This window comes from Petaurus breviceps, unplaced genomic scaffold (assembly GCF_028583685.1).
Source record: "Petaurus breviceps papuanus isolate PSGF00001 unplaced genomic scaffold, PetGlider_PUasm1.0 189, whole genome shotgun sequence".
In the NCBI taxonomy this organism is placed as follows: Eukaryota; Metazoa; Chordata; class Mammalia; order Diprotodontia; family Petauridae; genus Petaurus; species Petaurus breviceps.
This window is the reverse complement of record NW_027185809.1, coordinates 139,828-163,604: the sequence shown is the minus strand read 5'-3', so window position 1 is coordinate 163,604 and position 23,777 is coordinate 139,828. Positions and strand designations below refer to the sequence as shown.

At 38.4% G+C, this 23,777-nt stretch overlaps 1 protein-coding gene across 17 annotated transcripts in view; it reads left to right on the top strand.

Annotated features, from left to right (window-relative positions):
• Window positions 1–23,777, top strand: part of KTN1 (kinectin 1) — a 155,928-nt gene that overhangs the window by 10,228 nt on the left and 121,923 nt on the right. For 14 of the 17 annotated variants that reach the window (XR_011169002.1, XM_069091750.1, XM_069091754.1 and 11 more), the window contains exon 2: window positions 23,493–23,763. The exons of 2 other annotated variants lie outside the window; for them this stretch is intronic. Coding sequence is in view for 13 of the 15 variants with exons in the window: in XM_069091750.1 (XP_068947851.1) it covers window positions 23,711–23,763 (53 nt within the window). In the remaining 2 variants the exon portion in view is untranslated. The remainder of the gene's footprint in view (window positions 1–23,492; window positions 23,764–23,777) is intronic. One more of the 17 variants, XM_069091744.1, reaches the window with a different exon arrangement.

Here is a 23,777-nt window from a genome sequence, read left to right as displayed (position 1 = left end):
TTAATAATAGTATATATATATATATATTTTTTTTTTTAAACATTTGATTTTAAAACTTTGAATTCTAGATTCATTCCCTTCCTCCCTTGTCACCCACCCTTACTGGGAAGATAAGCAGTTCAGTATAGGATGTACATGTGTAGCTATGCAAAACATTTTCATAGTGTGGATATATTGTGATAGACTGACTATATTCCCCTCCCTCCTATCCCACCTCCCACTTGTTCTGTTCTCTACTTTGGTCCCGTCCCTTTTCAAAAGTGGGTGCTTCCAACTTTCCTCCCCCACAGCCTGCCCTTCCTTCCATCATCCCCCCCTCTCATCCCCTTCCCCTCTACTCTCCTGTAGGGTAGGATACCCTATTTAGTGTGTATGTCATTCCCTCCCTAAGTCAAATTCAATGAGAATATGGTTGACCCGTTCCCTTTTGCCTTCCTGTTCTTCCCCTCCTTTATAACCATTTTCCCTTGCCTCTTGTATATGAGAAGAAAAGTTTCATAAGTTACAATTATCGTTTTTCCATATAGGGATGTAGTTAATTCAACTTTGATAAGTTCCTTATGATTTCTTTTCCCCGTTTACCTTCTCATGCTTCTCCAATGTCAGATTTTCTGTTCAACTCTGGTTTTTTCATCAGGAGTGCTTGAAAGTCCTCTATTCCACTGAATGACTATATTTTCCTCTGAAAAATGATAGTTTTGCTGGGTAGATGATTCTTGGTTTTAATCCCAGCTCCTTTGACCTCTGGAATATCATATTCAAGCCCTTTGATCCCTTAGTGTGGAAGCTGCCAGAAATTGTGTTTCCACAATATTCAAATTGTTTCTTCCTGGCTGCTTGTAATATTCTCTCCTTCATCTGGGAATTCTGGAACCTGGCTATAATTTTCCTAGGAGTTTTCTTTTTGGGATCTTTTTCAGGAGGTGATGGGTGGATTCTTTCAACCTCTATTTTGCCCTCTGGTTCTAAAACATCAGCGCAACTTTCCTTAAGAATTTCTTGGAGGATGATTTCCAGGTTCTTTTTTTGATCATGGCTTTCAGGTAGCCCAATAATTTTTAAATTATCTCTCTTGGATCTATTTTTCAGGTCAGTGGTTTTTCCAATGATATATTTCACATTGTCTTCTCTTTTTTAATTTGTTTGGATCTCTTTAATAGTATCTTGATTTCTCATGAAGTCACTAGCTTCCATTTGCTCCAGTCTAATTCTGAAGGAATGATTCTCTTCAGTAAGCTTTTGAGATTCTTTTTCCATCTGGCAAATTTGGCTTTTTAAGGCATTCTTCTCCTCATTGACTTTTTGAGTCTCTTTTGCCATTTGAGTTACTCTATTTTTAAAAAGCCGTTATTTTCTTCAGTCAGGCTGTTGACTCTCATTTTGTAATTTTCTTGCATTGTTCTCATTTCTCTTCCCAATTTTTCCTCCACTTCTCTTATCTACTTCTTAAGGTCCTCTGTGGCCTGTAACCAGCTTGTATTTTCCTTTGAAGCTTTTGGTGCAGGAGTTCTGACTTCACTATCTTCCTCTTGTTCTATGCTTTGATCCTTTTTGTCCCAAAAATAGGAGTGCAAAGTTAGGTTGTTTGCTTTGCTTCCTTTGCCTGCTCATGTTGCCACTCAGTTACTTGACTTTTGTGCTTTTTGCCACAGTAGGACTCTGCTACCAGACAGGGGAGCTTCATCCCAAATGCTGGGGTTTTCTTAGCTGCCAAAGGTATTAGTTGGATGCCATCTCTGAAGCCTCCACACACTCTGGCAAGCTGGTTGTGCACCCACAGGACCTCCACCCTAGACAGCAGTCCAGATCCAAGCAGGTTAAAGCAAGAGTGATTACTAGTTGCTTGGCCCCCCTACATTCTGCAGGCCAGGAGCTGAAGCTGCCATGGCTCCTCAGCGGCTTCTCACCCTGGGGGCAGAGGCCAACTGCACTCCCCAACTACTGGTCCCAAAGTCCACACTACACTGACCTCTCACTTTGTCCTTGGCATCCATGGGTTGATGAATCTGGAAACCACCACAGCTGCTGGTGATCTGAAGTCCCTCCCACTGGTGTCTGGTCAGGCCCGCCCAGGAGCTAAAAAAGCAGGGCTTTTTTTTTTTTTTTCTAGCAGGGCTGGGGTTGGAGAGTGCTGCACTGGCTGCTCCTTGCCAGACAGCCAGGTTATCCTCAGCAGGATAGCTTCTCTGTGTCATTTTGTAGGTTCTTTCTCCAGGACTTTTTTCATCATTAATTCATACTTTTATTTTTACAAGTATAATTGAACAATGAACTCTGCCTAACCCTTAGATCAGTCACTTTTTTCATTGCTAAAATGATTTAGATCAAGAAGAGACCTCAATGATGACCTACTCTAATAACATTTATTTTATGGATGAGGAACTTGAGGTCTGAAGAGGCAAAGGGCCTTGAGTAGATTGAGCAGGTAATTAATAGCAGATCCCAGGTCCTCTGACTTTAGATCTGGTGATTTTTTTTTTTTTAACTTGCTCTAGTAATCCAGTCCCCATATTTGAAATCTTAATGTTATCTTAAACTCTTCTCATGAAGATAATTAGGTCAGAGACCTGAAACCCATCTTTAGAAAAACAGTTCAATTAATATAAGATGTTTTTTCTGCTTATAAAAAAGTGCTCTTGGGGGCGGAGTCAAGATGGAGTAGAAACAGGACCTCCCTGCTCTTACCAACTCCAATCCATGTAAAAGGGGACTCCGAACAAACTTTGGAGCTGCAGAACCCACAAAATGACACAGAGAAGCTAACCTCCCGCTGAGGACAGCCCGGCAAGCTGGCAGGAATCTGCCAGAGCAGCGCTCTGGGAGCCGAGCCCAGCCCCACTCGAGGTTTTAGCCCCAGGGCGGGCCTGACCAGCCACCAGCTGGAGGGACTCCAGATCACCAGCAGCTGTGGCCTTTTCCATATTCATCAACACATAGATTCGAAGGACAAAGTGAGAGGTCAGTGCAGTGTGGACTTTGGCACCAGTAGTTGGGAGTGTGTCAGCTTTCGCCCCCAGGACGAGAAGCTGCTGAATCGCCTCCCCAGGGCCATGTTGCAGCTTCAGCTCCTGGCCTGCAGAATGTAGGGGGGCCAAGTGACCAGTCTGAGGGGTAATCGCTCTTGCATTAACTTGCTTGGATCTGGATTGCAGTCTAGGGTGGAGGTCCTGGGGTATGTGACCAGCTTGCTGGAGCATGTGGAGGCCTCAGAGAGGGCACCCAACTAATACCTCTGGCAGCTGAGAAAACCCCAGCGTTTGGAATGAAGCTCCCCTGTCTGGTGGCAGAGTCCTACTGTGGCAAAAGGCCCAGTGGTCAAGTGACTGAGGGGGTGACATGACCAGAGAAAGGAAGCAAAACAAACAGAAGACTCCAACATTAGATTCATTTTTGGGACAAAAAGGATCAAAGCATGGAACAGGAGGAAGACAGTGAAGTCAGAACTCCTGCACCAAAAGCTTCAAAGGAAAATACGATCTGGTTACAGGCCATAGAGGACCTTAAGAAGCAGATAAGAGAAGTGGAGGAAAAATTGGGAAGAGAAAAGAGAACGCTGCAAGAAAATTATGAAATGAGAGTCAACAGCCTGACTGAGGAAAATCATACCTTAAAAAACAGACTGACTCCATTGTCAAAAGAGGCTCAAAAAGGCAATGAGGAGAGGAATGCCTTGAAAAGCCAAATTTGCCAGATGGAAAAAGTATTTCAAAAGCTCAATGAGGAGAACCGTTCCCTTGGATTTAGATTGGAGCAAAGGGAAGCTAGTGACTTTAAGAGAAATCAAGATGATGTTAAACAGATCCAAACAAATGAAAGAATAGAAGGCAATGTGAAATATCTCATGGGCAAAACCACTGACCTGAAAAATAGATCCAGGAAAGATAATTTAAAAATTATTGGACTACTTGAAAACCATGATCAGGGAAGGAACCTAGAAATCATCCTCCAAGAAATTCTCAAGGAAAATTGCCCTGATGTTTTAGAACCAGAAGGCACAATAGAGGTTGAAAGAATCCACTGATCACCTCCAGAAAATTATCCCAAAAGAAAACTCCTAGGAATATTATAGCCAGGTTCTGGAATTCCTAGATCAAGGAGAGAATATTATAAGTTGCCAGGAAGAAACAATTTGAATATTGTGGAAACACAATCAGGATAACACAGGATCTGGCAGCTTCTACACTGAGGGATCGAAGGGCCTGGAATAGGATATTCTGGAGTTCAGAGGAGCTGGGATTAAAACCAAGAATCACCTACCCAGCAAAACTGAGTATCATATATGAGGGGAAAATATGGTCATTCAGTGGAATAGAGGACTTTCAAGCATTCTTGATGAAAAAACCAGAGTTGAATAGAAAATTTGACATCCAGATACAAGAAGCAAGAGAAGCTTGAGAAGGTAAACACGGAAAAGAAATCATAAGTCACTGATCAGAGTTGAACTATTAACATTCCTACAGGGAAAAACTATAATTGTAATTGATGAAACTTTTCTCTGTATGAAAACAGTTTGAAGGGAATAGAAATTATATGTGTGTGTGTGTGTGTGTGTGTGTGTGTGTGTGTATGTGTCTATTTCGGAGGGTATACGGGTGTATGACTACATTTGTGAATGTGTGTATATATGCTTACAGGTATACATAGATAGAGGGCACAGGACCAATTTAATAGGAAGGGATGATACTTAAAAGGGGAAATTAAGAGGTGAGAGAGGAATATAATGAGAGGAGATGGAGAGAGACACAATGGGGTCAACTATCATAAAGAAGAGGCAAGGGAAAAAGGTTACAATGGAGAGGAAGAATAGGAAGACAAAGGGGAATGGGTAAACCTTATTTTCAGTGAATTTGGCTCAGGGTGGGAATGAAATACACACTAAATAGGGTATCTCAACCGAGAGGAGAATAGGGGGAAGGGGATGAGAGGGGAGATGATGGAAGGGAGGTCAGGCTGGGGGGGAGGGAAGTTGGAAGCACTCACTTTTGAAAAGGGACAAGATCAAAGTAGAGAAAAAGAACAAGTGGGAGGTGGGATAGGAGGGAAGGAAATATAGTCAGTCTTTTACAATATATCTGCTATGTTAATGTTTTTCATTAGCTATACATGTGCAATCTATACTGAACTGCTTATGTTCCCAGTAAGGGTGGGTGACAGTGGAGGAAGACAATTAATATGGAACTCGAAGTTTTAAAATCAAATGTTTAAAATTATATATACATGTATACTGTTATTAATACTATCTTATATGTTATTGGGAAAGAAGCTATACAGGCACTGGGGCATAGACATCCACCATGCCCTACTGGAAAAGTCTAATGGGATATGGGAGAAGATATGGGAGAGAGCAGATTGGAGGAGGGGATATCCTGTGCGACTGCTATTTTGGGGTGGTGGGTAGGGGAAAAATGGGGAAAAAATGTGTAACTCAAAATCTGGCAGAATTTAATGATGTAAATCAGAAGTTAATAAAGCATTTGAAAAATGAAAAAAAAAATAAAAGGGGGAAAAAACATCAATGGTAACAAAAACCTTCCAGGAATGAACCATTCTTCACTTAACCTCTGGTTCTTAGACAGAAGCCTATCTCCAGATCCATATAGATGGTGCAGTTGATAAAACTGAACCCCAAATTAGAAAAACTGTCATTCATATGCCACCTCAGGTACTTAATCAATTCATAACCCTGAAAAGTCATCCAACCTCACTTTTTCTTAGGATTGCTGTTCTAAAGAGAAATAGTTACCATTGACATTCACTCTGAGCCAGGAGGGTCCAAAATTCAGTCATTAAGTGGAGCTTGGACAGGGATCTGTTGTGGTCCAATGTATGAGCTTCAGAGTGAACTGGATTTAAGGTTTTATGAAGGAAGGAAGGAAGGAAATGGGGATAATGGCATTTACCCCACTACCGCCCCAGGGTATTTAGGAGGATTAGAAAATTAGATAATATTTGTGAAACTCTAAATGGTGGTGGTTGTTTTCACATAATTTAATTGGATCAGAGTTTGCCTAATACTGGCAAAGCCTTAGGCAATCCCAAGGTGACTAGTACACCACCATGGGTCACTGGAAAATAATCTAAAATTGAACATACATCTCTCAGAGCAGCAAAGAACAAAACATTCTGTGCAGGTTAAGAAGGAGAAGATGGGGTGTGATACTAGGTAAATGAGTTCTGGAAATCTCAGTAGCTCCATCAGTAAAATGAGGGTAACACCACAGGCTATGTCATCATCCTTCACAGGGTCATCTTGATTAGAGTACCCAGAAACAGCCATTATGTGAAGAAAGGCCAGGAGGTCTGTGTCACAATTGTGGCCAAAGCCTTCCATCTCCATATCTTTGAAAGCTAGGTGATATGGAATTTACATCCAAACAATTATTTCCTGTGCCTTCCTTTTTTAATAGGTTTAAAGGTAGGGAGCCACCATCAGTTACCACCCTTATGCTGCCTCTAACCCTTTCTAGCCTCAACTTTGAAGGTTGGAGTCCAGGGTGTTGGAGTAAGGCAATCGGGTAAAGAAGATTCCCATTTCTAGCTTTCCCTAGAGTGACAGACCCCTTGGTCTATGGGTAGATTTTAGGGGGGATGTGAACATGAATGGGAAATTTTATTTTTTGCTTTAATTAACCTTTAAATGAAATTTAGCCTATTCTTCAGTTATGAATGTTAGTAACAAACATGATTCTAGAAGAGGTTTCATGGGAGTCAACAGACTGCCAAAGGCCCCTGACAAACAAAGTTAAGACCCCCCCCCCCCCCAGACCCTGGTGGAGAGGGAATTGTGGAGTCAGCTGGAAGAAGGGATGGTTGGTAGTAGATAAAAAGTTTTTTCCAGGAGAATTAGCATTCTACCTCCTTCAGGCAAGGATGGGGCAACTCAGGCCTTAAGGCCACAGGAGGTCTTCTAAATCCTTAAGTACAGCCTTTAGACTAATCCAAATTTTACAAAACAAACCTTTGTTCACACCCCTACCTTCAGCTGTCATACAGTATTGATACAGTGCCTCTCAGATCAGTTTGACCCCCCAGTAAATTCCCCAACACCAGGGAGAAGCTCCACTGGCCTTAATTGTTGAGTTGATTTTAGCGGAGACATAAGGCTTGGTTTGGAATTACAGCATGGTAACTTATGAGCCACATGACTTTGGGCAAGTGAATAGCCCATTTTCTGCCTCAGTTTCTGCATGGATAGAATGAGAGATTTATGTATGTAAGAAGTAAGATGTAAATTTGATTAAATTATTTATTTCTAAGGTCTTTTCGAGCTCTGACATTCCATGAGTTCTGTTTAGAGCTAAAAATATTGTTGGATTGAAATGGGAAAGATCAATAATCAGTGCCTTGAGTGCTTTGCTTTATAATCATTTATCAGTTGTAATTATCTTGATAAAATAAGAAGTAACTGTGTGATATATATTATGGATATAGATCCCAGTAAAAACCTGTGTAATTGAAGCTAAGTAGTAGTCCCAGGTGAGCACCTGTGTTAGTTAACCTTAGAAGTGTAACCAAATCATTATGAAGCATGTATGTTAAGTATATGACATAATAATCATGCTCACTTATTAATCATCTTTATATTAAGAAATAATAAGCTGTCTTGAGAGGATGTAAAAGTGCCCTGCTTGAGCCAAAAGCCTTCTTCAGTAAAAGGACACTGCCCATTTATAACATAACAAGCCCACTTGCTCTATACATGAATGGAGAGACCTATAAAGAACTGAATTTTGTATCTTAGACTGTACTAGGCAGACTGTAGACCCCACCTTGGTTTTTCTTAATAAAGATTGGTTTCTTTGCCCAGAAAAAAAAGTGCTATGTAGTTATGTATGCATATAGAATATATAAGTGCCAAACATTTATTGTTAAGTGATTTTTCCCGAAGTTAAAACGGAAGTGAATAGAAGGTATAAGTTTGTAAAATTACGAAAGGTGTAGATAGTATAAAAATCTTTTTTCATCAGATCTTGTAACACTAGAACTAGAGAACTATACTTGAAGGATATAGCTTTAGGGTGAGTGAATTTAAGAATTGACAAAAGATATTTTTGCACGTTATAAAATGGTGACACCTGGAAGTATAAGTTCCTGTAGCTGACTGATAACTTCTTTTTTTTTTTTTTTTTATATAAGCAGTTGGGGTTAAGTAACTTGCTCAAGGTTACACGGCCAGTTATTTTGTGTGGGTGCCAAGTATCTGAGGCCGGAACCGATCCCGGGTCTCCCGACACTGCTCCACCTGGCCGCCCCTGACTGATAACTTCTTAAACGGAGGTCAGATCTGAGTTAGGAATTCTCTTGTAACCTGGTTCTCAAACCTTTCAGTTCTCCAAGGAAGTATTCTTACTTTATTATTACTTATTATTCATCTTTATACTTTCTCCCTCAGACTTAACCCTTGTAGCCTCCTCTGACAAACAACAAATACTGCCAAAACCAAATTGTGTTTTCGGTGTTGAAAAAGATCTTTTTAAGATATTAATAATAGAGAGGCTAAATTAGTTACATTACATTTAAAATAATATCTAAGGGTTACATTTAAAATAATATCTAAGGGGAGAGTCACAATGGAGAGCTAGCTGGGGAGTTTGGAAGACCTAGGTTCAACTCCCATTCCTTTATAAATTACTTAATCCCTCAGATAATGATCTAATACTGTAAATTGCCAAGCAATTTGATCTGCATTGGTAGATAAAATTTCCTAACTGGGAGTTTCCTATAATAGTGAAATCTCAGATCAGAGTGAAAGTGCCTACCAAAACAGCAACAATAACAACATTATACCTCTAGGTCAGCATTTCACTTAAATAGATTGAGTAATGGACAGAAGCTTGATAAAATGTCGAATTTGTTGTAGCAATACCATTTTTAATATGGGCTTTTGCTATATTGATATATAAAACTAGATAGCATATTAAATAATTTTGGGGTAAAAAGGAATTTTTAAATTAAACTTACCTTACATAGGAGTTGTAGTCCATGAGTTGGCTTAGTTAAAAATAGGTTAAGAATGATTTAATTGAATTTGTAGCTCCTCAGTGAGTTAAGAGAAGTTAGGGATATAGTTTTTTTTTTTAAATTTAAATTTGAACTTAAAAAATTTTTTTTGAAAAGATGGAGATTATGGAAAACTATTCAAGTACTGTGTTGCATCATGTACTCCTAAGTAACCAGTCGAATATATTAGCATTGAGAGTCTTGTTTTAGCTATAATATTTTAGTGGATTTTATGATCTCTTTGATGTAGGCATTCCCTTCATCAGTGCAGATTGTAATTCATCTGTAAGTTTTTATCCAGTGCAGTTCATGTCTGTGTCCTGCCATAGAATCCCTTAAAATGATTACTCAATGTTCTAGAAACACACTTTTAGGTTTTTTTTTATGTTTTATGAGTACCAGTTCAATATTTGGACTGTTCATTTGTTATCCTTTACTCTAGTCATAGGACTTGCTCATTTCTTGATATATTTCTTTGATAATCTTTATCCTTCTTTGTGTTTAGGTTATAACTGGGAATGTACTGCAGTCTATTTCTTCCCACTGTGTGCTTCTTCACTTTTGCTTACCTGAAAATTTTTTTGGTAGATCATGGTATTCAAAGAATTATAGCTATACAGTATTTTTAAAAATATGGATTTCTGTACTTTTAGAAGTAAAGCAAAGTTTCCCAAATACTATGCAACCCACTTCTTTCCTCTCAGTTTTCCTAACTCTTTTGCAGTGCAATTGCTGACCTCATCATTCAACTGAAACTGCTCTGTTCCAACCATACCAGTCTCTGAATTGATAAATTGGCCTTTTCTCAGTCCTCCTAGACTTCTTGTAGATTTTGACACTATCAGTCACTCTTCTCCTTAATAGTCTCTTCTCTCTACGTTTTCTTTACACTGTTATCTTGTAGTTCTCCAGTCTGGTCAGTTCTGGAGCTTTTTTTTTTTTTTTAATAATTTATTTTTAGTTTTCAACATTCACTTTCATAAGATTCATAAAACTCATAAGTTGTTTTTTTTTTTAACTTTTTGGAGGGGGAAGGTAGGGCAATTGGGGTTAAGTGACTTGCCCAAGGTTACACGTCTAGTTTTGTGTTAAGTGTCTGAGGCCGGTTTTGAACTCAGGTCCTCCTGACTCCAGGGCCGGTGCTCTGTTCACTGCACCACCTAGCTGCCCCAGACTCATAAGGGTTTTAAATTTTCTTCAAATTCCTCTTCTCCCCCTCCCCAAGATGGCATACAGTCTGATATAGGCTCTACTTATACATTCTTATTAAATATATTTTCACTTTGGTCATGATGTAAAGAAAAATTATAACTAATGGGAGGAACCAGGAGAAAGAAGAAGCAAAACAAAAACTCCTGGATCTTCTTGCTACATCTTCCTCTGGGTCATGCCTACCAACCATGGATGACCCCCGGGGCTCTGTCCTGGACCCTCTTCTCTTCTCCTATATGATTTCACTTGATGATCTCATCAGCTTGTCTGCTGATTAGTCTCAGATCTACTTATCCATATATGCTTCTCTCTCTTGACTTCCAGTCTCCATTCTCTAGCTGGAGTTTGGTAAATGTTTATGGACTGACTTTCTCATCTTGATAAAAATCTTTCAGCATTTGTGTTCTGAGAATATACTTTAAAAAGAGAAAGGAACAGGCCAAAGTTCATAATTTCTTTATTAGACCACATCTTTACAGTCATTCAGCTGAATGAAAGGCACAAGGAATTCCGTATCCCATGGTCCTAGATTTAATTTAAAAAGCTTATATCAAAGGAGTAGAGATGGAAGGAACCTTAGGAAGTGATCTATTGCAACCCCTCCATCTATATATGCATAATTTGAAGCTTAAGAGAGGTTAAGTGACACTTGTCCACAGTTACAAAGTAGTTGTAACTGGACTTTGGATCTCAGTCCTCTAAAACCAGATCTGGCACCTGTTTAGTGGAACGTTATTTTATTTTTAAGTCAGTCTGAAGCATTTGTTAAGCTCCTACATGGTAGCCCCTGGGGATAACAGTAGTTGATGGGGATCAAGAAAAGCTTAATGTAGAAGGTGAATGATACTTTAATTGCTTCTTGAAGGAAGAAAAGGAATCTGTGAGGTTGGAGGTAGGTTGGGAATACGTTCGGATTTGGGGCAATAGCTGGTACATAGTTGGGAGATAGAATGCTTTTTTTGAGGAGCACAAAGTTCAGTTTAACTGGTTTGTAGAGTCCGGGAAGGGGGAGTAATGAAAGAGGGGGAGTAAAGGAGGCTGGAAAGTTAGGTTAGGGCCAGATTGTGAAGGGCTTTAAAGTTACAGAAGAGTATCTGTTATCCTAGAGGCAGTAAGGAGCCCCTGGAGTTTATGCTAGGGTAGTGATGTGTCAGTTCTTTTCCCAGAAATATTATTGTTTGGAGTTTGGATTGAAGTGGGAAGAGACTCAAGGCAAGAAGACCAAATGGCTAAGAGGCCATTTTGATAGAGGTTACCTAGATGAGGGCCTGGACTGTGGTGATGGCTGTATAATTACAGAGAAGGGCAACATTTGACATCTGGTGATTGATATATATGTATATAAAGAGGAGCTTATAATGATATCAAGGTTATTAACCTGGAGTCTGGAAGAATGGCATTGCCTTTAACAGAAGAGCTTTGGGTTCTTGGGAGAAAGATCAGTAGTTTGGTTTTGGACGTGCTGAGTTGTTGATGTTTCTGGAACATACTGTTTGAAATGTCTGGTAGGCTGCTTTGATCTTGTGTGCTCAAGGTGCAGAATAAGACTGGATATGTAGATCTGTGAGTCATCTGCACAGAAATGATGAGTAGGGATTTTTAACCTGATCTTTGTGAACTTGTTTTAAAAAAAACTTTTCATGGCTTCATTTCAGTTTAGTTTGTTTCCTTTGTAATCCTATGTATTTTACTTCATGGATTTAAAAACGTTGAGGAGCCCATAGGCTCCAAAGGGGTACCCAAACACAACAAAGGTTAAGAACCCCTGATACAAAGAGAGAATGTAAGGCTCGTTACAGAGCTGTGGTATTGTAGTCCCTTCCTCATTCAGGTCAGCCTGATGTATCAGGTATGGAATTGGTTTGACATGAGCCATGCATTTACCATCTAACAGATAATAGAAGATGGTAAACCTAGCTGAAGTATGGATGGATGCTCATCATTAAGTGGGTATATGATATAGATTTGATTAGCTAGCAAAGGAGATAGAGAAGAAACAGTCAAAAAAGTGGGAGAAGAACCAGGAGAAAATAGTGTCCTGAAAACCCAGAGAGGAAAGAATATCTAAGAAGAAAGGTGGTTAACAGTGTCAAATGCAACAGAGGAGTCAAGACAAATAAGGATTGAGAAATGACCATCCGACTTGTCAATTGAAAGGTCGTTGGTAATTTTGGAGAAAGCATTTGGTTGAGTGCTTAGGTTGGAAGCTAGATTACAAAGGGATGAATTAGTGAGAGAAGAGGAAGTGGAGGCAGTGAGTGGTAGGAAGGAACCTTTTTCTGGGAATTTGGCAGAGAAAGAATGGATAGATATATAGGATGATAACTTGAGGAGAGAGTAGGGTCAAATAAAAGGTTTATTTCATATTTATTTATTTTTTGAAGAGGTTGCCATGTTTGAAGGGAACTAGCAGATAAGGAGAAATTAAAGATGAGAGAGAAAGGGACACTACTGAGGGATGAGAATGCTGCAGAACAGTGTGAGGTCAGTGCCGTGTATTATTATACAGTGTTGTATTTGTTATCTGGTTACCAAAAAAAAGCATTTGACTTGGCAGAGCAAAATGATTCTCTTCTAAGAAGGAGTCGCTTATGTGTACGTTAAGATGATACAAGCTTATTAGATAAATGTAATCACATTGCTGTGTTCAGTAATACCTTCCTCCCTTCCTTATTGAAATCAAGCAGTTCATGAAGCTCACCAAGGTATTTGTCCAGGTCTTGCAAATAAGCAAGGAATACAGAAAGAAGGGGGGATTTCTTCTAGGTCAGGACAGCTATTTATTTCTGTTTGCAGAATATAAACTTCTTGAGGGAAAGGATTATTTTTGCTTTTTCTTTGAATTTCCAATGTTTAGCACAATTCTTGGTGAGTACTAAGTGCTTGTTGTTCATCGAGGATAGTTTTGTGCTGAACATATCTATCCTGACACTTTTCTCAGTGAAATCCGTGATCACTTAAGAGAGTGACCTAGTAACCAATGTAGGAAAAATTAAATGATTTTATAAGACTTAAAAAATAATTTAAAATTATAACAAGTAGATTTTTATGGGGGCATAGAAAAGGTTCTTATAAAAAAACTGCTCATTTTCAGAGTGACTTGGTATTTATTGATATTGGTATTGTCAAAAGTGAAGAAAGCATGATGATTTTAAAAAGTCAGAGTTTGCCAAATGGAAAATATTTTCACTTGTAGAGTCGCTATATAAAAATATCTATTAATAAAAAGCAGTATGGAAACACTTATGTTAGTCAAACTTTAGTGTTGGCTTATTGGTTCTTGGTATGTCCCATGAACTTTTGAATTATGGTTTGAGCAGCTGTTGTGGTTTAAACATTTTATTTAAAGCACATACCTGCTCTTGGTTTATTAACACTCAGGGTACTATTTTCATGAGTGCCCTCAGTGTTAGTTACAGACAGTTATGTGATATGAATTGTGATCAGTTAAGCCGAAGAGCTCTACTGGCTACTAATCTGAACTGAGTGACCAAGCATTTTTTCAGCCAAATATAGATATCTTCTAGTTCTTGTATCATACTGTTCATTACATAATTCTTCAACATTATTTTATTTTATTTTTCATGGACTTAATAAAAAATAAAGAATCCTGTTGTTATTTGAGAACTTGATGATACAGAATTTTGCAATCCTGTTGGCTGTTTATCATGGCTCTTTACGGGTTCTGTCATATTCTTTCTGAGGCTCTTCAGTTACCATTACCTAATATATTTCCTTGGGCTGGCTATTCTCAACATACCAAGTGTTGAACTGGAGCAGTACTTAGGATGTGGTCATACTGCCCCTTTTTTTTTAATAGAGGCATTGTTATTTAGCTTTTTTTTTTTAATCCAGGTCTATTCCAAGGATCTTCAGAGTGTATAATGACTAGAAAGGGGTTAAAAACTTTGATGTGCCTGTAAAGAATAAGATGATTAGAAGTCTTCTCAACAGTCTTATTTGAGAATATCCAAGTAGTAAGCGCCTTTAGAGATTGTCTTTTATTGCCTTGCACCATATATTTCTGGTAGTCATCAGTCAGCGAACAGACATTTATTACATACTCTGTGGGTGGCATCAGCTATGTTAGATACAGCATACTCTTTTTTTGTAAAGAGTCAGAGGGCACATATTTTGGGCTTTGGCAGGTCAAGAGGCAAAATTGAGGCTATTATGTAGATACTCATAACAGGAGAGAAAACAAATTTCTACAAATTTTTAATGATGAAATTGAAAATATAATGAGTATGTATATTTTTTGTACTAGAGATCTACTAAGAAGAAGAATGGATTTTTTTTTTTGAGGGGGGGATAACATTTTATTTAATTGGTATTCAAAGTTAGTGTTCCTAATTATAAAAATCGGTTGCAAATGTTCATTTGATAATACTGATCTGTAATGAGATCTTATTTCATCTTTGAAAATGTCTTTTTACATGGATAGGTCCTATCAATACTGATATCAGTCTAGGAGCATATGATTTTGAATATATTCATCACTTGGAAGGCATTTATAGAATTCTATATTCTCTTCATATTTGTCTCTTATCATGCATGTCAAATTCATTAAAACACATGATGAATTCTGAAGTAAAAAAAAACCCAATTTTTCCCTATCCATTCAGTGCTTGATAATAGTGAGTAAAAGTAGTTCTTTACAGAAAGTTTCAGACAGCTTAGATAAAAAAATTGCATTACAACTTTTTTTACTCTTGTTTTGATGGATATGCACAGGTAATTTAAAAAATGTCCTGGTATGGCAATGTGCATGGTACTCCACTCTATGGAGTTACAACTGCTTCACTGTTACGCATTAAGAAAGTCACATCTGCCATTGTAGCACAAAAGCAGCCATAGAAAATACATAATCATATTAATGTGACTGTGTTCTAACTAAACTTTATTTATGGATGCTGAAATTTGAATTTCATTAACTTTCATGTGTCATGAAGTATTTTTTTGCTTTTTTTCCCCTCAAGTATTTAAAAATATAAAAACCATTCATGGCTTGCAGGATGTAAAAATAAAGTAGCAGCCAAATGGCCCCTGATCTAGACTTTGCTTGAATATCTCCAATAAAAGGTAATGCTTGAGGCCATCCATTCCATTTTTGGATGGCTCTTGTTTTTAGAAAGTTCATCTTTACATTGAACTTAATCTATTTTATCTTTTTGTGTTTCTAGTTTCTATCCATCCTTGTTTGTCCCTCTAGGACTTCCCCTTTTTTTCACCTTTCCTCCCCAAGTCTTACTTTTTCCAGGCTAAATAAGCAGCACTATTTGGGGGGGCTAGGTGGTGCAGTGAGTAAAGTGCTGGCCCTGGAGTCGGGAGGACCTGAGTTCGGTTCTGACCTCAGACACTTAACACCCACACAAAAAAAATTAGCCTTGTAACCTTGGGCAAGTTACTTAACCCCAATTGCCCTCCAAAAGGCAACCCCCCCCCCCAAACAAACACAAGCAGCACTATTTCCTCTAACAGATCATAATATTGCATGATATTGAGGTCATTTACCATCCTTGTCATTCCCTAGGCTATGAGTGCCTTTGCCACAGTGATGTACCCAGAACTGAATGTAATATTACAAATATAGTCTGGTCAGGGTAGAGTGTTTTGGGACTCTAAACTCCCTACTCCCATATGGTACGTCTGTTTAATTTAGCCTAAGGTTGCATGGGCTTTTTTTTGACTGTTGGATAAGTTATATTGAGCATCCCATAAACCCCTGAGATCTTATAAAAATGAATTGATGTCTAGCTACACCTTCCCTGTTTTATGCTTATGAAGGTTTTTCCCTTGTTGAGCCCAAGTCTAAAGCTTTAATTAAAAAAAAAATTTATTCACAACTGTTACACCCTCTACCATGCAGATCAATAATTGTTCTGCAGCTTACAGTTTTAGAATTGCTTGGGGGCACTGAGAAGTTAAATGACTTTCCCATAATGACACAAAAAGCATTTGGTGGTTAGAACTTGAACCCAGCTTTTCCTGTTTATGAAGCTGGTCCTCTATTCTCTACACTGTTAGTCTGTCTTTACATTTGTCTGTGTTAAATTTCATCTTATTGGAGTTCGTTCGATGTTATACCTTGTCAGAAAATTTTTGGCAAATATTGACCTATGTATCAAGGTGGCAAGCAAGGATAACACTCAGTTGTTTAGAATAAAATGTTTGCAAAGTCTTTTGGAAAAGGGTAACAGGTGAGGAGGAGTGTTAGCATCTAAGAAAAGAAAGAAAATCAATGGAGGGAAAAATATTAAAAAAAAACTTTCATGATAGATCTAGCTAAACAAAGCCATTGCTAAGGAATTTAAGGTTAAAACTGAATAGGAGGCAATAAACAGACAAAAGATGGAAATGACCTGTAAGACTTTTTATAACGAATTTCTCATCAAGGATAATGGAGCTACCATCTTTGGAAGCTGACATCACTGTCCCAGATGTATTTATGGAACAAGTGGAAATGACACTGAAGAGAACAAATATGGGGAAAGCAGCTAGACTATATCAGATGTACTCTGAGGATATCTTGACTTATGTGTGAATTGGATTTCAGTGAGGCAGAGTTGCACAAAGTTATCAGCCTTACTCTCTTCTGGAGTCATCAAAGTCCAAAATTGACAAAAGTCAAGAATCATTCTAGAGATACTTCTTGAAAACAAACTCTTTATTCCCCACAGACCTTAGTATATAGTGCATGCTCAATGATTACTGCTCAGAGGTAGCCATTATCTGTTGCTTCCTTTTCTTTTAGCCCAGCATATTTAGTAGGAACAAAGGGGTGTACTCTCAAGGGAGCAGAAGAAATACCATGTAAAGGCTATGGTATCTTTTATCCTTCTACCAGTAAAGCTGGGCCCAGTACATTTGAGCACATATACAAATAATACTGTGTTTCTGAGAGTGAAGTAGTAAAGCTCCATTTCATTTGCTGCCTTCATTTTTTGTTCAGTCATTCAGTTGGAGACTTAAGGTGACCCGTGGACTTTTGTCAATGGGGTTTTCTTGGCAAAGATACCGGAATGGCTTGTCATTTCCTTCTCTGTTGTTTCTCCATTTTATGGATGAGGAACTGAGGCAAATAGGGCTTAAGTGACTTGTCCAGAGTCACGAAGTTACAGTAAGTGTTGGAGGTGGGATTTGAATTCAGAGCTTCCTGATTCTAGGCCTGGTATCCGTTGTACCACCTAGCTACCCATTATTATTCTTTTAGTTGAGAACGTGATTTTCTTCAATAGGTACCAGTAATATTCTAATGATGTTAATTGAGCAATGTCAGAATAGTTCTAAATCTTCTGAAAAATCTTTAACAATAGGGTAATTCAGCATCTTTGCATCAGAGATGCCGTATTTATTAAATTGCTTTGCTTGATTGAAAGCTTTCTGTCGGTTCCACTAGTCCTTTAATGTAGGGTCTGCTGTGTTATTCATAGTGACTTGTGGTGTGGTGATATGGGGATGTTTGGGTGAGACACAGGATGCTCTGGCTTAAAAGGAACATGAAATATCGAAGGGGAGAAAACTGGGCAAGTAGCCTGTACAATGTTTGCTTGCCTTTTCATCTTGTTGTAGATAGGAATGTCTGAGTTAAAAATGTGAAAATATGGATGCGCTTTTCACCATCTTTGTCTTAATCTAGTCCAGTTAGTAACTTTTGTTTGTAAGTGCTCGATCTCTTGCTCTCCTCCTCCATATAGTTTCAGGAAAAAGTCATTTATAGTCACATTGAGATTTTATATTCTCATAATCTGGATCTGGGAGCAAAGCTAACTGATTATGACTTGATAAAGGGTCCTTAACTATTTTGTTTCACCATTTATAATGGGAATTTGAAGACCTTCCCTGCCCCTAATAGGCCAAATGTAGTCACATGATGCCCATAGGGGGAGGAGCTTGCTGAAAGGGTGGAGCTTCAGGAAGGAGCAATAGACAGCTTCAGAGCTGCTGGGAGCAAGCAGCTTGGAGGCTGAGCAGCTGCATGAGTGAGAGAGGGAGGCACAGTCTTGCTTAAGGGAGCTGGTTGTGTTGTGAAGGTCTGATGGAGGGAAGGTTTGGGAATGTCTCTCAGTGTTCTCTGTGTTTGTTGTGTACCAGCTTCTTGGCTGCTGTGATGAACTTGGTTTTCTGGTTTTGGGATTTGGCTTTCGGGTATTTGAATAATGCTTTGGTTCTGTCCTTCATGTGGAGAGTCTGTTACATTTGTGATTCACATCTACACGGGCGTATGCTGTGACTATCACATTAGCATTATGTAATTTACTTCTGTTTTGATGCATATAGATAGGTTGAGTTTACGTGTACTGTATTTCAAAAGACATTTGCTTTTAGAACAAATGTAAGTTTCACATGTGTTGCATGAGATTACTTATATAGGGGGCTAGTTTCTATCTCCCTTTCTGCCAATTTTTACCTATGTATATATTCTTATTAATTTGACATGTGGCATAGAGCTGAAGTGGGGGATGGGCAGTGTGAGGTAAGAAAATTTAGATTTCAAAGCACATGCCCATTTTATAACATCCCCAACAAATGGCAAGTCATTTATTGTCCAGTGATGGGCATTCTTAAGGTGACCAAAGGTCATACAATCACATAGGGCTCCAGTACCTGAAGGCACATGGAAGACCCTCTAGTCCAGGGGTGGGGAACCTGTGACCTTGAGGCCAAAAGTGGCCTTCTAGCTCCTTGGAATAGCTCCCTTTTGATAGTCCAAGTTTTACAGGACAAACCTTTTACTAAGGGCATTTGTTCTGTGACCTTTGGATTTAGTCAAAGGGCCACACTTGAGGACCTAGAAGACCAAGTGTGGCTGGCCTTGGTTCCCCATGCTTGCTTCTAGTCCAACTCTCTCATTTTACAGATGAGCAAACAGACCAGAGAGATTAAGTCACATACTTAAGGTCGCACAAATACTGAGTGGCAGAATCACACTTGGGATTCACACTTGGGCCTAGTGACTCCAAGTTAAATATCTATCTTCATCTAAAGATGCTTCCTCATTCATTATGAACAGCTCTAATAGCAAGTTTTTCCTTATTTAGCTGAATCATATCTATCTTGATATTCTTGCTATAAATGAAGTAAGAAAGAAGGAAGTTGTAGTTAAATGGAAGGATGAATCAGATATTATCAGAATCAGAAACAGACACACTTGCCCCTTTGGAGAGACAAGGAAATGAATTGGCAGAGTGAAATCACACAAATGGTACAAGAAATATTATTTTATTTGAATTTTGGTCATGATGAAGTATGGTACTAATAAATATTTACAAAAAGACCACCACACTAGTCTTTGTAGCTTATGCACTAGCATATGTTGTTGCAAAGTATGAAGTGGTAGAAAAATTTTATGAAGAATGGGAAAAGACCCTCCAAATAAACATTAACTTTGATATTTGGTGACTTAAATGTAAAGATGGGAAAAGATTAGTTTGGGGAGAAATAAATGGCAAAATATGGTTTGAGAGAAAGAAGAACCAAAGCTTTGAAGATTATTATTTTTCCAATTTATTTATGTATTTTTAGTTTTTAACATTCATTTCCACAAGATTTCGAGTTACAAATTTTCTCCCCATCTTTTCCCTACCCCCCACCCCAAGATAGCAGGCCTACTGAGTATACCTTCTCCCAATCTGTTCTCTCTTATATCCTTCCCCATCCCTCTCCCCCAGCTTTCTCGTAGGGCAAGATGGATTTCTGTACTCCAGTGCCTGTATATCTTATTTTCCACTTGCATGTAAAAATTTTTTTTTTAACATTTGTTTTTTTTAAAACTTTGATTTCCACATTCTTTCCCTTCTTCCCTCCTCACTCACCCCCACTGGGAAGACAAGAAATTCAGTATAGGTTGTACAACTGTAGTTATGCAAAACGTTTCCATAGTAGTTATATTGTGAAAGACTAACTATATTTCCCTCCATCCTATCCCACCCCCCACTTATTCTATTTTCTGCTTTGACCCTGTCCCTTTTCAGAAGTGTTTGCTTCTAACTATTCTCTCTCCCAATCTGCCCTCCCTTCTATCATCCCCCTTCTTATCCCCTTCCCCCACTCCTTTCCTGTAGGGTAAGATACCCAATTGAGTTGTGTATGTTATTCCCTCCTTAAGCCAAATTCAATGACAGTAAGGTTGACCCATTCCCTTTCACCTTCCTGCTCTTCCCCTCCATTGTAACAGTTTTCTCTTGCCTCTTTTATATGAGATAATTTGCCCTAATCTATCTCTCCCTTTCTCCTTCTCCCAATATATTCCTCTCTCACCTCTTAATTTTATTTTTTAGATATCATCCCTTCATATTCACCTCATCCTGTGTCCTCTGTCTAGGTATACATGTACACACACACATATGTATATATATATATATATATGCACACATACACCCTCCTATACATACATATATAGGTATGTATACATATATACCCATATATACATATATACCCATATATATATACATATTCCCTTCAACTATCCTCATACTGGGAAAAGTCTCATGAGTTACAATTATCATTTTTCTATTTAGGAACATAAATAGTTCAACTTTAATAAGTTCCTTATGATTTCTTTTCCCTGTTTACTTTTTCATGGCTTCTCTTGCTTCTTGTATTTGGACGTCAAATTTTCTGTTCAGCTCTGGTTTTTTCATCAAGAATGCTTGAAAGTCCTCTATTTCACTGAATGTCTATATTTTCCCCTAAAGCATTATACTCAGGTTTCTGGGTAGGTGATTCTTGGTTTTTATCCTAGCTCCTTTGACCTCCATAAAGCTGCTAGATCTTGTGTTATCCTAATTGTGTTTCCACAATACTCAAATTGTTTCTTCCTGGCTGCTTGTAATATTTTCTCCTTGACCTGGGAGCTCTGGAATCTGGCTGTGATATTCCTGGGAGTTTTCTTTTTGGGATATTTTTCAAGAGGGGATCAGTGAATTCTTTCAATTTCTGTTTTGCCCTCTGGTTCTAGAATATTAGGGCAGTCTTCCTTGAGAATTTCTTGAAGGATGATTTCTGGGCTCTTTTTTTGATCATGCCTTTCAGGCACTCCAGTGATTTTTAAATGATCTCCTGTATCTTTTCTAGGTCAGTGATTTTTCCAGTGAGATGTTTCACATTGCCTTCTATTTTTTCATTTGTTTAGATCTGTTTTGTAGTGTCTTGATTTCTCATAAAGTCATTAGCTCAAGTCTAATTTTGAAGGGATGATTCTCTTCAGTGAGTTTTTGAAATTCCTTTTCCATGTGGCCAATTCAACTTTTTAAGACATTCTTCTCCTCATTGGTCTTTTGGGCCTCTTTTGCCATTTGAGTTAATCTGTGTTTTAAGGTATTATTTTTTTTTCAGTCAGGCTGTTGACTGGCTTTTCACGATTTTCTTTCATCATTCTCATTTCTCGTCCCAATTTTTCCTCCACTCTCTTACTTGGTTTTCGAAATCTTTCTTGAGCTCCTGCATGGCCTGTGACCAATTCATACTTTTCTTGGAAGCTTTTGATGATGGAGTTCTGTCTTTGTCGTCTTCTTCTGGTTCCACGTTTTGAACCTTTTTGTCCCCCCAAAAAGATTCTATGGTCTGATTGTGCTTCCTCTGTTTGCTCATCTTGCCAGCCAATTACTTGACTTTTGAGCTCTTTGCCATAGTAGAACCGTACTGACCTTTTACTTTCTCTTTGGAGTTTATGGATTGAGAAGTCTGGAAACTGCCACAGCTGCTGGTGATTCATTCTCATGATCTGATCCCACAGGTCTGGACTGCAAGTCTGGGTGTGGCTCACAGGCAGCTGTGTTTGGCTCCCAGCCTGGTGGGATTGACCCTTCCTGTCAGCCTTCCAGGCTGCCTTCAGTGGGATATTTCTTTCTCTCTGTCACTTTGTGGGTTCTGTTGCTCTAAAAATTTGTTCATTTTTTTTCTACTTTGAAATTTTGAGAATAATCTTTTTCCTCTGCTTTGGAAATTTATATAAGGGGTCTAGAGCTATTGAGCTCTCATGGAAAGCACCCTTTTAGGTTATAAAATGGATTTAAATATTTTTATGTGTTTTTTTCCCCCAATTGGATATGGGTTTCTCAGGGACTGTCTCTTTTCTGTTTGTATCCTCCTTTGTAATACAGTGGGTATCTAGGTGTTGCCGTGAATATAGTGCCAGGCTGGAAGACTGAGTTCAGATCAGATGCTTACTAGCTGAGTGTGACTCTGTTTACCCTAGTTTCCTCATCTGTAAATGAGCTGGAGAAGGAAATGGCAAACTACTCCAATATCTTTGCCAAGAAAATCCCAAATGGGGTCATAGTCAGACTTGAATGAAACAAGAGTTGGACATGACTAAAAGGATTGAACAACAACTTGGCATAGCACTTGGCATGGAGTAAGCTCTTACTACGTTTTGATTCACGTATTATCGGATTATGAGTATGAGATCTTATCTAGGTCAATGTTTTTCTAGGACTTAAATGTAAAATGAAGCCTAAAATTACAGAAAAAAAAAAAACAAACTTAGATATACTTTATTTAATCCCTAAGTAAAACAAGTGATTTTTTAAAATATTTTTTTCCTCTAACTGCTGATTTGGAATTTCATTCAGTAGATGTTTGGTTGGGCAATGAACGAGGACTCCCAGAGCTGCTTTTGTGAACAGTTTTATCTGATGTTGGTAGTTGCTTGATAGTAGTTCCAGGAAGAGGAGAAGCTGGTGATTCATGTAGTGTTCACTTCAATGGAAAAATCACCTTTATGTCATCAAGAAAAGATTTTGCAGAACTTCTTAAGACATGGTTTTACACTGAATCAAACTTTTGGAATTTAAGCAGTGTATTTTTTGATAGAACTATTTGGCTATATACCAGATAATTACTTTGATTTGATTGAAGGCACAGGGAGAGAGAGTAGTTTTTAAGCATTAGGAAAGTTAGCTCAGACCCTTGGTTAACGAGTTTTGAGATACTTCCTATAAGTTACATTTGGGCATATAGCTGTCCACTCACTTTTTCATTATATTCTATAGTACTTAAATGGCCTGATAGTAGAATATTATTGAGGTGCAGTTTTTTGGGGGGCATGGGGTGAATATAGCAACGTCTCTCCTGTTATTTTGTGATTATGGGAATTACATAGTGTGAAAACTCCCTGTACTACTGGAGACTTACAATTCATCCCTTTATGACTTGCATATAGGGTATCATAGTATTTTATGTGTGGGACTTGAACCTAGGTGTTCTTAATTCTAAGCCTCTTCTCTTTATCCATAATGTCATCCTATCTTTTGCTGTCTTTGAATACATTTGCCCAGAGCCCGTCAACACATCAGCATGGTCAAGAAAAAAGCTTGAAGATTATACCTGATAACCTGCATTTGATTTGTCCTGGAGAAATAAGGGAATATTCTGGCTATATTATCTCTGAAAGCCCAGGCCTTTTGGGAAAAAGCTGAGGAGGATAAAAAAAGCAACAAGAAGATCAAAATCAGGAAGCAGCAGCAGCAGCAGCATTGTGCTTGGAGGTTGGGCTATGAATTGGATTACAGATCTTTGGACTGTTTGGGAGATGGGGTGTAAGAAAAGGTAAAATAGTTCTG